We start from the raw sequence: 16423 nt of genomic DNA, 5'->3' as shown, positions 1-16423 counted from the left end.
GCTAATGAAATTATGAGTTAAAGGACATCGCCTTGCTTGTAGTGACGTGTAAGATATTCTATCACTATATTAAAATGTCAAATTTACCCTCGTTTTCTTCAGATTTTTAAGATAACCACCAACGAACTCTACGTGTACCATCCATTTTCATCGTTTACATAGCCATTGAAAATATTTAAAGAAATTATATATATATATATTTGCAAAATTTTGTAAATTTAAATTTTAATGTTAAATAAAAATATATATTTAAATCGATAGATGCTAATAAATAATAGTGTAATTAAGGGTTTTTATTTTTAGTAAGTTTATTTAAAAGGGTATTTTGGACATTTAATTCACTATAATTGCGTGGGTACCACCTTGGCTGATTGAGTTGTGGGTGAGTGTGCGAGAGGGGACATGCAACTGTTCAACCATCTGTTTTATGTTGGATGAGTTTTCGGTATACTATATTAAAATTATTGATATGAAAAAAATTCATATTGATACTGATATCGAAATTTAGAAATTTTGATATGAAAAAGAATCTATACTAATATCGTATAAATAACAAAAAAAAAATTGATATACCAAAAAAATGTTTATATATCGAAAAACATTCGATACAGTATATCGAAAAATCGATATATTGGTTCGGTATCCGAGCTCTAGTTTCATGATTAATATTGAAAAAAACATCAAATCTTTTTTTAAATAAAAAAATTCATCAAATCTTGATTCTCTCCATCTCTGATTAATTGAAATTCATATAACAAGAAAAACTTTTTATACCTGTTCAAATAACCATTCTTCTATTATTATTATTATTATTATTATTATTATTATTAGAGACTTGATATTTACACTTCATTTTTTGTTATTTGAATTTCATTTGTGAATAAATTTTCACTCCACTTTACACATGAAGTAGAGTATAAATAACACAAAATGGAGTGTAAATATCAACTTCCTTATTATTATTATTATTATTATATATTTGGTTGTCAGCACTTTCAATTTGCTCTCTTGTATCCATAACTATGAATACAAGGTAGCACACAATGTCTTGTATCGGATGCACTGAATGTTGTGCTAACCATTGATCAAAACTTAATTACTTCTATTGATGGACGAACATTTTTTGTAGCCGATATTCGTGTAGAATGTAGAAAAGTCAATGGTGCAAAAATTCGATATTGTCGTATCAAGCTAATTAATCTCGATTCACTTTCTAGCTAAAAAAAAATTCTATTGAGAACTAACTCTTTTTTTCTTTTTTTTTTCTATCCCTCGAAAAATCGACGCTCTTTGTAAAATGAAAATGTTCACCTTTGATTGAATGATATTTATTTTATCGTTTTAACAAAAAAAAATGTTTTTTTTTTATTTGTTGGGATGATGAGAAATAATTTCATCACCCAAAAGAACCTCGAGCTTCTCTATTCACACGGTATGAGTTAGACCATTCTAATTTAATTAAGTTGATATTCAGCAATTCCTTCAAATCATGAACACACTTTCCCCAACCCATTTGCTCCACAGTACACACTAATCCAAAAAACATAATAATCCGATCGATTTTTAAGTGCGTATTAATTTGGTTCTACTAATCCGATGTTTTAAGTGCGCTTGATCGGATTATTTTATCATACTTTTATGGACATTACCTAATCATATAGTTAAGGGATGCGATTTATCGATATTTGTGACATTTATTGAAAAAAATAGAATCAATTGTATTGATTTTAATCCTTAAGGTTGCGTTTACTTTCTTTGATAAACGAGAGATAACATTATTAATACCGACTAATCTAATGTTTAGTTGCAAAATTAAAAATCATTATAAATTCTTAAGCCCGTTAATAATGGAATTTAAAATAATTCTTAATCCTAAATTTTAGAAGGGATAATAAATTTCTAATGGTAAAAAGAAAAAAAAAAATCAATCCCAAATTAATCAATCAAACTAAACATATTACTATTTTTCCATAACCACTTAATATCCTATCAAATTATATTAATAATCATATTTTAATCTATCATTTAACAATCTCATCTCTTAACGTGAATTATGCACAAACTCAGGAGTAAATATATAAATGCATAGAGTACGTAGGCGAATTAAAGTCTACGTTAGATTATTTGAAATCCGTTCACCATTGATCCCTTGTAATTGATTTTGATTTGATGATCATTAAAATTTCGTATGATGTAATGGCTCGAAGGTTTCATAACATAATGACTGAAGCTAGGTAGAAAATTGAAGTTTATAGAAGTTTTGGTTGAATATATAAATTAAATCTAATTAGTATCTGTGTACTATATTAAATATTAGTCTAATAAACACAAAAATTTGGTAGGTTAGTGGGATCAAGAAGAACATAAATTACAATAAAGTCTCTCATTAATTTTATAGTTATTATATTACAACTATTTTAATATCAACCAAATTAATTTAAAAAAATTATACAATTGTACAGAATACGTACATCAAAATACTAGTTTTTATCATTTAAGGGTCCGTTTGAAGTTGGTAATAAGAAAAATAATATATAGATAAGTAATATATTGTAATAAAAAATAAAAAAAAAATAAAAGTTAATATAAGATTTGATTTGATTGATTATGATTGGTTAAAATCAGTGGGGCCCACTAATTTTAACCAATCACGGATTGTCACAGTGCCCTTGGGGTAGCATAGACTTTCCCATAGTTTGTTTGATTTGATTGATTATATATTATATGAAAATAGTAAATTACTATTTTATATTTTTAATAATTAATAAAAATATGAATAATATTATTTATAAAGGGTAATATAGTAATTTAAATTCAATGATTTGATTGATGTAAGATAAATAATTTATGATTTGATTGATATAAGATAAATAATTGAAAGATATATAAATAATATGACAAAAAAAACGTGAGATAGATAAGATAACTTATAGATAGATTAATTATATGTAACTTCAAGCACACACAAAAAAATTCAAATATTTGATTATGTCATGCAACCCAAAAAGATTACTTTTATATATACTAGTATTTCACCCGTGCGATGCACGGGATATTATTTTATATAATTAACAATAAATATTAGTAAATATGAAATTTTGAACAAATAAATAAAATACAAATTAGATAAATCGATTATTATTTTTAGAATATCTAAATGAATTATATATTGTACGGTTAGAAAACAAATTTTTAATTCTCACAAAGTACATGGTAACTTATTGTTCCCGACAAAAAAAAAATATAGATACTCACCTCAAATAAAATGAGAAAGTTAAGAAAAATGGAATTCACTAATTAATCTTCAATGACAAAATTAATAAATTTCGTAACACGATATTAATCTCTATTTTGGAGGGAATCTCTTTATATCATTTTGTCAATGACATCTGGAAAAAGTTAGAATGATAGAAAATTTGTTAGATTAATAAAACATAAGTAAAAAATTACACCTAATATAAAAACTAATAAGTAAAAAAAAAGATATAAGATGTGTAAAAAAGATATAAAATGTGATATACACATCAAGAAGGGAAAAAAATGTAGCAAAAATTTTTGTTTAATCGATGGCATCCATACTTTTCAAATCTCTGAAGCTCTTAAATTCAAACATTTTCGAAATAAAAGTATCATCGAAAAACTCGCATACATTTGTTTTAGTTATAAATTTGATTTTATATTTCAGTCTATTTTCTGCAACAGTTATGTTTTTTATAGCATAAAGATGACTATTTTTTTATGATTGGTTTCACTTTTTCTGTGACATCATATTTTATTGTTCTATGCATGCGTGAACCCTATAAAATAGAAAAAAAAATTATATTTACATTTATAGATAGATAAATATCAATAAGAAAATATATATATATATATATATATAGAGTTTTGATATGGTGAGAACCTATCATGTGCACTTGTGTGTGCACCTGTTGACGTGGCATTCATCTATTGGATGTAGAGGGTGCCACGTTAGCGGTGCACACAAAAGTGCACATCATGGGTGCTCATAATATCAAATCTGTATATATATATATATATATATATATATATATACCTCAACATTATGAAATATATATGCATCACAACTTGAAATCTATCTTGTTTTCATACGAAAGTAGATCGTAACAATGAACCAATCGTAGCTAAGCACTCAATGCATGTCTACTTCATGGATAACTCTAATAATTGTAAACGATAATCGAACACATGATATTGACTCTGATATCAAATGTAGGACAGAACACTTGTCGCTTTATCAAAAGTTATAGCTGGTGGTAATGGTACAACTCAAATCTTTTAAACTACGCAGCAACTCAAACGTCATGGTTCGATTGCTCTACCCAATAGGGACATTTATTGTACCCCAAAAATATTTATATATTACGTGTGTGTTCAAATCGAAATGATAATTTTCTTGTATATATGATAGATTTTTCAAATTTTCATCAGTAAACAGTAAATTGTGATTTGATATACATACATATAAAAATTATTGAGCATTTCACACATATATATGGTAAACTATCAAACTTTGATTGAGTAGATTGTTATATTATATAGATACATCATTTATGAAATATTTTGCATATATATTATAAATATATCAAAATCTGAATTGAAGCAAGTTTTCAGACGTATTTTTCTCCATAAAAAATGTGTACAATGTTAATATTTACCTCTTTTTTTTATAACATAAGTATATTTTGAAGAAAATTCGACTTTTTAAATTATGTAAACGAAATAACATATTTTGAATTAAAATTTATATATTGTTATATTTATTTTACACAAAACTACTGTGAACGGTCTTACGGATCAGTTTTGTGATACTAATCTTCTATTTGGATTACCCATGAAAATATTATTTTTATGAAAAAAGTATAATTTTTTATTGTAAATATGAGTAAAGTTGACCCGTCTCACGGATAAAGATTAGTGAGATAATCTCAATAGAAACTTACTAATTTATTTATAGTATTAATCATTATCTATTTTTTATTATTAATTTTTTTGCTAATTAAATTTCTTTAAATAAATTAAATTGAACGAATTATTTTTGGACATTATTATAGATATATATTTATATTGTGAACCAATTCTAAAAGAAGAAAAATTTGTAAAGAGTTTACGACCCACTACCCGTGGTGGGTTTTTGTGGTGCAAAAAAAAAAAAAACAAAAACCACTAAAACCCATGGGGGTCGCACTAAAATTTCCTGCACCCTAAGGTGCAGTGTGCAGGGGATCGGATCTATATATATATATATATATATATATATATATATATATATACCGACTCAAATTTGGTGGATTTACCATGTATACATAAAAATTTCTATTTTAACTTGAGCACACTTAAAATATTAAAAACATACTTAAAATACAAAAACATAAAATAATAATTCAATCAAATAATTCTATATATATACATATATATATATAATTAACTATAATTAATACATTTTGCATATGTTGTAAATCTACAAAATTTTAATAGAAATAAACTTTCAGACGTTTATTTCTTCATAAAAAAAAATGAGTATAGAATTAATATTTTCTCTTTCTTTCTTACAACATAATTATTTTTAAAATAAATTATATTTTCTAAATTATGTCAACGATACATACATATATATATATATATGCACACACACACACACACACATATATATATATATATATATACATGAAAATGTGAATCAATGTAAACGAAAAAAAATTTAATATTGAATTTACGTGCTTTAATTATATATATAGAATAAAAAATTGGTATGCTATCATGTATAATATTTATGAAAATTTTCATACACACATATATAAACAAAATTAATTGAAATTTATATATATAGAGAGAGAAAAATTAATTAAATTTTAGAAATAATGATAAAATATTATCAAATTTCAAATTTTGAATTAAAAATTATTATATTATCATGTATTGAGTTTATGAAAATCTCCATATATATACCAAATTTCAAATTTTTATGAAAAATTGGTGCAATATCATAAAATATCATAAAAAATTAACTGAAATTAAAAACCGTGATAACACAATATCAATTTTTAAAAATAAAACGGAGTATTTTTATATTATCATATATTGCGTTAAGTAATTTTCACTGGACATTGGACAAAAAAATTAACTAAAATTAAAAATGATATATGATAAAATCCAATTAAATTTCAAATTTTGAACCAAAAATTGATACATTATCGTATATTGTATTTATGAAAATTTCACTATCGAAATAAAAAAAATTAACTGAAGTTTGAGACATTATTATATATATAACATTTATTTTTCATATGTATTTAGATACACAAAAATTAATTGATTTTTTTTAAAAAAATATAAAATTTTATCAAATTTTAAACCGAAAATTGATAATTATCATATAGTTATGGATATTTTTACAAAAAAAAACTAATTAAAATTCAAAATAATGATGATATCCGATTAAAATTCAAATTTTGAATAAAAAAATCATCATCATCATCCATAATTACATATATATATATATATATATACACTATTAATTTATCTGGTTTCTTTTTTTAGCAATTACGTTTTGGCGGAAAACTATTATTTTTAGTAAAAACTCTGCTTTTATATATATATAGATTTTCAAGCCCCGTCATATGTTCGGAGATTACCTATTAGAATTTGATGATTATAATTTTATAGTATCGGCTAATTTGATCAGTATATTACTTATAATAACTTGTTTATTTAAATTTTCAACTTTCGTCATTAATTTTGTTGCATTGGTTCTTTCCTTGTGATACATCCTTCTTAAACAAATATATATATTATTATTGATAAAGATGGCATCATGCATGACGCATGCTTGCTGAAAAACTTGATGGTCAAATATTATCTTGTTAATATATATATATATAAAAATCCTAGATGTACATCTTATAGTGTATACCTTGGTTTACACCCTTACTTAAAATTTTCTTAATTTCTCTCATTAATTTCAAAATACCCATGATAAGAAATAAATATCTAGTTGATCAAGAAAAATTTTATAATTAATAAGGAATTATGTAAACCAAAGTGTACACCGAGATATACATCTAACATTACTCATATATAAATATATATTAACGCCGTTACATGGGGCCATGCATTTGGACAAAATGGGGAATATATAGCGACGGACAATTAAAAATTGAAATGAGATTAGGACAATCTTTTTGTATGATCTTTGACATTATCTATAATTGTTGGACGTGTCTGACAAATGTTTTAATTAAATATGTATACTTTGCAGTTACATGAAGCTACTATATAATGTATTTGAATTGTCATTTTAAAATGTCTATCATATATATATCTTATAAAATTATGGGAAAATTGTAAATTTAGTCCTGTATGTTTGTTACTTTGCGATTTTGGTCCTCTATGTTTTCACATTTCAGTTTTAGTTCTGCATGTTCTGTTTTTTTGCAATTTCGGTCCTTTTTATTAAAAATGCTTACGTGGCACTGTACACGTTAGCTCCATATCAGCACTGAATTGGTGCCACGTCAGCGCCGCATCGAAAAAAGGACTAAAATTGCCAAAAAAATAAATATAGCGGACTAAAATGAAATCTAAACATATAAATGACTGAAATCGCAAAGTGACAAACATAGAGGACCAAAAAAGCAATTTTTCCTAAAATTATTTTTAAAGTTTATCTAAATTAAATTTATCTCATGTCTTATTTCATGCATATATTTTAATTAAGTTAATTAATTATATTGTAATTATTGTGTTTTTATTTTGTAAGTAAAAGCAATATAAGTTCAAAAGTATATATTTGCATGCAATTGTGTGGTCTGCATCGTCGAGTGAGATAATAGATGTTCTTGATCCAATCAAATTAAGTTACAATTAAAAAATGAATGAAGGTTTAGCTTATCTAATTGTAAGCATGCTTCTGATATCGACCATAATATATATATTATATGATAATCATTATTTTTGTGAGTTCAAAAAAAAAAAATCATTTTTTGTAAAAATGATTGTCAAAAAGTCAACTATTTTGACTTTCGTGTACCTTACTAATAGGTGGTCATGTCCACCGAGATGGTCAAATGCCCCAGCCAGGCAGATAAAATGGGGGAAAGAGGACTTTGATATTTTGCAGATTTTGGTGTTTTTTTAAGGGTGGATTAATTATTAATTATATCTATCGTGAGAGCGCTTCCTCTGTCATCTAAAAGTTGGTAAACGGCCAATTTTTTAATTTTTTTTTGTTCTAATTTTTTTAAAAAAAAAATTCAAAAAAAAGACTTTATGTAGTTGTTGTATTGTCTTCTTATTATAATATATAATATTCGGTGCCTCTGGAAATGTAGTCTATACTCTATTAAGCTTCCGGTCTACTTTGAATAAATTTCGACTGTAAAACCTTTGAACAACTTGGATGTTTTCTAAGTTTGAATAAAATGTCTGAAACGAGATTTGTTCGGTCCAGTTTTCTGTCAAAATGGGAATTTGTCAATCTTCTGTGATCGATTTCCCCATTTAAAACAAAGGGTGGTTTTGTTGCTGTCATTCTGATCGTGTTTTGCATCATGGGAAGCATTCATTTCTTGACTTCAGTCTGCTTCTTGATTTTGCTGCAGTTTCTTGATCCTTGTTTTGCTCTCCCTTTGTGTACTGATTCAAGTAGGTCTTTTAGTTCTGAGTTTCAACTGTTTCATTGAATCTTGAATCATTTATATCTTTTTTTTCTTGAAACAAGAAATTTCTTGGAACGAAATGATGTGTTGAATGTTAAAAGTTTTCGTCTTGATTATTATGGTATATGTTGCAGGAGCACCCTTTACCTCAAACTCTAGTCTGGATTTTTGTCCTTACAATGGAGCCACATGCTGCAACTCTGCTCAAGATTTGCTGTTGAAGCAGCAATTTGAATCTATGAACATTTCAGACTCTTCCTGTGCTCCCCTTCTCAAATCCATCCTTTGTGCGGTGAGAACTTATCGAATTTGGATTTTTAGATTCTGAAATTTTATTCATTCTATCTATATATGCTCTCTTTGATACTGAATATGATGATAGAATCATACGTTGAGTGCTGGCTGTGTGTCTGTGTCATTTACAGAGGTGTGATCCATTTTCAGCCCAACTCTTTAGGATCGATGAAGTCCCTCGACAAGTTCCGGTTCTGTGTAACTCCACAATCTCACCCAATTCACCACAATCCAAGCAAGAAATAACCAACTTTTGCTCACAAGTATGGACTACTTGTCTAAACACATCCATGCTTAATTCGCCCTTCGCCACCGGACTACAAGGTCGAGTTGGAGCACCAACCAGCTCGAACATTACATCGTTAACTGAAATCTGGCAATCACAAACTGATTTTTGTGATGCATTCGGTGGATCTTCCGACGATAATTCGGTATGTTTTGATGGCAGTCCAGTCCATTTGACCAGTGTGGAAACTCCCACCCCTCCCAATGGTATGTGCCTAGAAAAAATCGGAAATGGATCTTACATAAACATGGTTGCTCACCCTGATGGCTCGAACCGTGCCTTTTTCTCGAACCAGCAAGGTAAGATCTGGTTGGCGACGATACCTCAACAAGGCTCGGGTGGAACGATGCAGATCGACCAAGAATCTCCGTTTCTTGACTTGACTGATGAAGTTCATTTTGATACACAGTTTGGAATGCTTGGTCTAGCGTTTCATCCACAGTTTTCAGAAAACGGGCGTTTCTTTGCCTCGTTTAACTGCGATAAGTCAACGAATCCGAATTGTGGGGGAAGATGTGCATGTAACTCTGATGTGAATTGTGATCCTTCAAAACTAGGGAGCGACAATGGAGCGCAACCTTGCCAGTATCAGAGTGTCATTGCTGAGTATTCCGTTAACGATACCGCATCTCAGCCATCCTCGGTACAGATTGTAACTCAAGATTCTTTAAATATACAATTTCTTATTTCGAATGTTTATTGAGAAATTTTGTGTTTTTGATCAGGCAAAAAGTGCCAGGCCTTTAGAAATCAGAAGGATTCTCACTATGGGACTTCCTTTTACTTCACACCATGGGGGACAAATTCTTTTTGGGCCTAAAGATGGATATTTGTACTTCATGATGGGAGATGGAGGGGGTACAGGAGATCCACTTAATTTTGCACAGAACAAGAAATCTTTGCTTGGAAAGATCTTGAGGCTCGATGTTGATAACATACCAAGTGAGTTACTATTCCATAAGCCATGCAATATTGAAATTTTCTCTTTAGTTAGAAGTTGTTCATTTATCAGAAAAGACTCTTGATATTATCTTCTAATTTTCAGGTGCAGCTGATATTCTCCAGCTTGGTTTGTGGGGAAACTATTCAATCCCAGATGACAACCCGTTCGTTGAAGATAAAGAACTCGAAAAAGAAATATGGGCTTTAGGATTTCGAAATCCCTGGCGCTGCAGTTTCGATTCCTTAAGGCCTTCTTATTTTGTATGTGCAGATGTAGGACAGGTATATTGCATGGTTTCCTTTTTAAATTTCAGTTCTTTATAGGAATCCATCAGGGTGCACCTTTGAAAAATTTTAAATTTCATAGTAGCTCTCTGCTGTTTGTTCATTGAGTTCACTTGAGTCACACTGGGGTTCAATTTTATTGATCATACAATAGGATCTTTATGAGGAGGTAGATTTGATCACCAAGGATGGAAACTACGGGTGGCGTGACTATGAAGGCCCTTACACTTATGCAACCCCCAATTCGCCAGTGGGGAATACTTCAGCCATTGCAATAACACCAATCTTCCCTGTTATGGGATATAATCACTCTGAAGTCAACTCAAACCAAGGCTCAGCATCGATAACAGGCGGCTATTTTTATCGGTCCATGACCGATCCATGTATCAACGGAAGGTTCGATTACAACCCCTGCAAGATCCTCTGTTAATCACTCCACGTACATGTATTAAAGCAAATGTAACAAAAGTCATGTATACTTTTGCAAGGCACATCCTTTTCACTGTGTTTTCTTTGCAGGTATTTATACGCAGATCTGTATGCAAGTTCTATATGGACAGGATTTGAAATTCCGATAAACAGTGGAAACTTCAGCAGCAGCAAAGTCTCTTTCACTTGTGCCAATGACTCTCCTATAAGCTGCACTTTTGCTCCAAACAGTCAACTTCCTGCTCTGAGTTACATTTTTTCATTCGGCCAAGATAATAATAATGACGTTTATCTCCTTACCAATAGCGGGGTTTACAGAATTGTTCGCCCAAGTCGTTGCAAATACACTTGTGCTAAGGAAATTGTAGAGTCTCCGGGTTCCAATTCTCCCCCTCCTTCGACAGGAGTTGTGCTTCAAGGTCGATATACGGTAGCCATGGCTTTTATCTCAGTTTTATGCTTGCTTTTTGTAAATTTTGGTTAGCAAAACAATGAACAATGTGTCATACTGGAGATTGTGAGAACTCCTGTAAGCTTTGGCTTGTATGGTGCAAGAAAATGTAATGTTGGAGCCATTGAGTTAGTATGATAATCTTTCATGTTTGAACTTAGATTTATTTGCTATTGTTACGTGTGAAAAAGGTACTTGCAACCATAGATATTGTATATATATAATCTGAAAAAAAAAGCTTTTATGTGACATAATCTAGGATAATATTATGCGTACATAAAGTGTTATATAAAGAGTTACACGCTCTATTAAATTAAAAAATTAGTTCAAAATTCTTTTTAAGTTTTTTTCTTTTCAACCCACAATTTTTTGTCTTGCTTTAAAAAACTTTGCACTAAAATATTATTATTTTTATTTTATTACTTACTTATAAAATTAATTTTATTGAGTTCAACAAAAGTCATTATTTTATTAAATAATTATGAAAAAATATATAATTTTTTTACTGATTTAAAAAAAATTAATTGTTAATTTTTTTTATAGTAAATATATTTTAAAATTAAACTTTAAAATTTAAATAATATATAAGCGAGATTTTATTATTATGTATTTAAATTAAAATGTATTTATTATTATTATTATGTATAATAATTAAAATTTTTTTACAAAACAAAATAAAAAATCAAATCATGTAGTTTTAGGTTGATCGGGTTAGTCGAATTCGGGTCGGTCGTTATTGATTCATTCGAGTTTGGTTTAAGAAATTTTTAAAAAGTTTGTGTACTTATTTATAGAATCAAGAAATTTTTACTATATTTTTATATATTGTATGTTGGAAAAAAAAATTTATTGTATATTGTAACATAGATTTTCAACATGTAATAATTATTTTGTAAAAAAATGAATTTTAAAAATAATTTTTATTTTGTGTAGTAAGTGTATTTTAAATTTCATATAATTAAATTTTTAAATTTAAATTATATAGAACTATATAAGTGAGATTTTGTTATTATGTATTTAAATCAAAATATATTTGATTATTATTATGTGTATTAAATTATTTTGTCAAAAATAAAAAAAATCAAATACTTCGGGTTCAACCCGAACCCCAATACCTCAACCTTAATCCGATAATTTTTCGATCAACTCGGGTTGAGTTCAATTTTGACACTCCTAAAACTGCATAGTAAATAATAAAATAAAAAATAATAATACTTTTGTTAAGATTTTTTTGAGCAATACAAACAATTGAAAATAAAAGCATTTTAAAAAATTTTGATATACTTTTCTAATTTATAATGCATATAACATTCTATGTAAAACTCTATATGCACATAGCATTATCATAAAATCTATATATGTTGTTGGATTCACAAGCATATACGAACATGGTATGGTTGCATATTCTGACTTAATCTAGGGGTATGACTCAGAAATTCCAAGTTGAAAAGAATTTAGGAAAGATTACAATAATTTGCATATTCCTCTAATCCTCTTATTCTTTTTTCACACATGATGCACATAACAATAATAAAAATTTTAACAAATTAATTTTTGGATATGATATCGTCCCCTTTTTCATAAATCACTATATAATTTTTGGGAAAAAGATCCTCTGCTGTGGAGAGAAAAACAGCACAGGATACTGTGCATTAAAAATATAAATGATTTCAATATTTCATGTGTGTAATTAATTAAATAATTAATTATTTAATCATGTGATATGAATTACAGAAGTTTATATATTGCACAGTATTTTGTGTTGTTTCTTTCTCCACAGCAGAGGATCCAGATCCATAATTTTGGTGGAGTATGACTCAGCAATTCCAAGTTGAAAAGATTGATTGATAATGGTAATAGTTTTTGTATAAGAATATAAAGTGCGTTGGCTAATTAATGTGTTATTATGGAAGGTGGAAACATGAAAGAACGCTCATTAAAACCAAATATAAATGGAATAACAAAAAATTTATTTATCTTTAGGGCTTGTTATATTATTTGAAACTTTCAAATGAGAAAACTCAAAAGACACCAATACATATATTTAATGAACCAATTGTCCAACAGAATATGCCTCCTCAGAAAGAAAAAAAAAAAAAAAAAAAGGGATGGGAAATAACAGATAGACATGGATTTAGATTGAACTGAACTTGATCAAAAATCATATATAATTCCGTAAAATATTTCAATCATCCTCTGGTTTCTTGAACAATGGGGAATCCATTCAACTCAACTGATCTATTACAAGTTCTTCAGCAGAGGCCCCTGCTTTGTTGGTCTCTTTTGCCTGCACTAGTTCAAGAGCCTGTATCAGACTTTGAAGGCATTCGTCCGGACCTTCCTTGGCAGACTTGGGCATCAGATTCTCCGCGACATCCGCGGGGGTGATGTTCACCTTCTCCATCAACTCTTGAACCGATCCGAACATCGGATGATCTTCGAGGTTGAGGTAATTCTTGGCAAGAACCTTGAATCCCTCGAATTTACAGTAGGAAAACTCGATGTGCTTGTCCATTCGACCCCGCCTCGTGAGAGCCGGATCGAGTTTCTCTACATGGTTGGTTGTGAACACGATCAGTCTCTCCCCTGCACAGGATGACCAAAGCCCATCTATGAAGTTGAGCAGCCCTGATAGAGTCACTTGGCTGCCACTTTCGGCTTCTCTGTCTCTGCGAGAGCTTGGTTTCTTGATTATCTCCGTGTCTGTTTCACAAGATTTCTCCATTCTCTTATTCCTTTCGCCCGTCAAATCCAGCGAGCAGTCTATGTCTTCGATCACTATAATGGACTTACTCGTGGTCTCCGCCAGAAGCTTTCTCAGCTCAGTGTTGTTCTTCACGGATGTAAGCTCGAAATCGTAAACATCGTAGTCCAGAAAATTGGCCATGGCAGCAATCATGGTGGATTTCCCAGTTCCAGGGGGGCCATACAGCAAATAACCCCTTTTCCAGGCCTTTCCGATCCTTTTGTAGAAATCTCTGCTCTTGGTGAAACTCAAAAGATCCTCCATGATCTCCTCCTTCTTCTCCCGCTCCAGCGCAAGAGTCTCGAACGTAGCGGGATGGTCGAACACGATATGACTCCAATACGACTTACTGTGGCCATTTGTGTACAGCTTCCTCTGCCTGTTTCTTTCTTGAATTCGAACCTGTCCCGTCTTCATCACGTGATCCAAATACGACTCTGTTATCAACTTCTTGTGCCGTCTGTGAAATTTAAGCTTGTAATATCTCTTCTCCGTCTCCCGGTAGTAAGACATGGTTGTTGTCTGTGGAGGGCTTGGGATTTTACCCGAAACCCACTCCACTTGAACTCCATGAAACTCGTCCGTAGTCTTCTCGTTTTCATCCATGCTCAAAACTAGCTTGGTTTCGGTTTCTCGAGCCATCTCTGCTTTGAGTTTCTTAGCATCTTTGGATGAACTGATGCTGAGATAGGCCTCGACTATGCCATAGGCTTCGTGAGGTTTCATGTGGCTGCCGATGTATTCGTGGATGGAGATTTGAATGGTGGGATTGAAGAATACAGAGATTCTGCGGCCACTTTTCTCGAGGTAGCGCCGGAGCTCCGGGGGACAGTATCTTCGGATCAGGTCCCAGAAAAATATAAACGTTAAGATCGCCGATCCGAGAGTTCCCCACGACTCCGGCGTTACTTTGGTCGGATTCATGATCATCGTTCTTGATTTCGAGCTTTGCTTTGCTCGCTTAAAAAGAGGCATGCAATAGGTCTCGATGAGTCGTCGAGTCCACTAATGGGGTTGTATTACTTGTATACAAAGTTTTGAAGAGTCCAAGTGGAATTCAAAAATCAAACGGGTATTTAGTTAAGATTTTTTTTTTATAAATTTATGAAAATTTAGTGGTTTCCAATTATAAACCAAAAAAGAGTAATCAATTGTTGAATTTTAGTCGAGATCTCGATCCAAAATTTAAAATTTGGAAGAAAATTTAGTTCATTGTGGAAGTAGGTATATAGTATATTGCACTTTTTCTTCTATTTTTTCTTTGCTTTTTGGAAAAGAAAAGAAAATAGGGGTGCGGAGTTTTGATTCAACTTTTCTTCCATTTGTGATTGTGACGTACACGTTTGCTTGCATGAGGACTCCTTTTTCGCAACGTAAGCGCGACCAAGACCCAAGGTCCCATTTTACAAAAATACCCTCGGCTTTGGACTATCAAACATTGTTTTTTTTAATGAGAGTTTGGTCGATGTGAATCTATCGAGACTCGAAGGAGCAAGAAACTGTTTTAACTTTTAAGGCCATCTTCAATTCATTAAGCTATTTTAGTGCAACACTAATTTTAATATAGTGTTTTTATATCAAATACAACACTTATCTCCAATCCAATAACTCTAAACTTTACACTAAAAAAAATATTCTTGAAATATTTTTTATTATTTTATTCACAACAACTAATTTATTTCACAAAATATTTTTAAACACAATAATTAAAATATCAATAATATCTAAAATAATAATTTCTATATAAAAATATTAATGAATTAAAATTTTTAATTACATATATTTTAAGAATTATTTTAAAATTTTTAAAATATTTAATTTTATTTATTAAAATATTTAAAGTTATTATTTATTTTATGAATTTTAATTTTATTTATTTAAATATTTAAAGAATTAATTAGAAACAAAAAAACAAAAAAAAAGGATAGGGTTGCTCTACTCCAACCTGACCCTGAAAATAACGCTAATGTACATAAAATAAAATGGAACTAGTTTGAGCAACGACACTTAGATTTTCTGTTCTTTTTTTGTTTATATAAAAAAACACTATAAAATGTGGTTGTGGTCTTCTTTGGGTGGCTTTCGGGGGATTGTTCTTGTCCCTCTCTCTCTTTGTTTGTGTGTATTTTTTTATAAAAATAAAAAGAAAAAGAAAAAAGAAACGACTATTAATTATAATTAATTAATTAAATTGCGGTGACTTATTCTAAAAGTAATGAAGAGACAATTGTCTGGCTTTACTGGTTCTTGTCAGCTTCTAATAATATGTTTACTTTAAGGTAATCTGATTAATATAATCTAAGCTTTAGACAACA

The 16423-nt window shown here is 29.6% G+C and overlaps 2 protein-coding genes across 2 annotated transcripts; one reads left to right on the top strand and one right to left on the bottom strand.

Annotated features, from left to right (window-relative positions):
- Positions 1–8357: 8357 nt before the first annotated feature.
- On the top strand, positions 8358–11513 carry LOC140892152 (HIPL1 protein-like). The gene is made up of 7 exons (XM_073300921.1): positions 8358–8661; positions 8810–8967; positions 9101–9898; positions 9981–10197; positions 10301–10479; positions 10637–10878; positions 11002–11513. Exons 1-7 carry the CDS (start codon positions 8568–8570, stop codon positions 11393–11395), a joined length of 2082 nt encoding a protein of 693 aa, XP_073157022.1. The 5' UTR covers positions 8358–8567; the 3' UTR covers positions 11396–11513.
- A 1988-nt stretch (positions 11514–13501) lies between these two features.
- LOC140892098 (AAA-ATPase At3g28580-like) lies at positions 13502–15142 on the bottom strand. The gene has a single exon (XM_073300850.1). It carries the CDS (start codon positions 15081–15083, stop codon positions 13587–13589), a length of 1497 nt encoding a protein of 498 aa, XP_073156951.1. The 5' UTR covers positions 15084–15142; the 3' UTR covers positions 13502–13586.
- Positions 15143–16423: the final 1281 nt, after the last annotated feature.

The sequence above is a fragment of the Henckelia pumila genome, chromosome 1 (assembly GCF_033568475.1).
Source record: "Henckelia pumila isolate YLH828 chromosome 1, ASM3356847v2, whole genome shotgun sequence".
Taxonomy (NCBI): domain Eukaryota; kingdom Viridiplantae; phylum Streptophyta; class Magnoliopsida; order Lamiales; family Gesneriaceae; genus Henckelia; species Henckelia pumila.
The sequence above is the reverse complement of the archived record's forward strand: the minus strand, read 5'-3'. Positions and strand labels throughout refer to the sequence as shown.

What these genes read in the sequence shown, in the direction of transcription:
- LOC140892152 (XM_073300921.1), top strand. Translation starts at nt 8,568, where the DNA reads ATGGGAAGCATTCATTTCTTGACTTCAGTCTGCTTCTTGATTTTGCTG. An exon ending in TATGTGCAGATGTAGGACAG is followed by an intron (nt 10,480 to 10,636) that starts GTATATTGCATG and finishes ATCATACAATAG; the next exon opens with GATCTTTATGAGGAGGTAGA. An exon ending in GATCCATGTATCAACGGAAG is followed by an intron (nt 10,879 to 11,001) that starts GTTCGATTACAA and finishes TTTTCTTTGCAG; the next exon opens with GTATTTATACGCAGATCTGT.
- LOC140892098 (XM_073300850.1), bottom strand. Translation starts at nt 15,083, where the DNA reads ATGCCTCTTTTTAAGCGAGCAAAGCAAAGCTCGAAATCAAGAACGATG.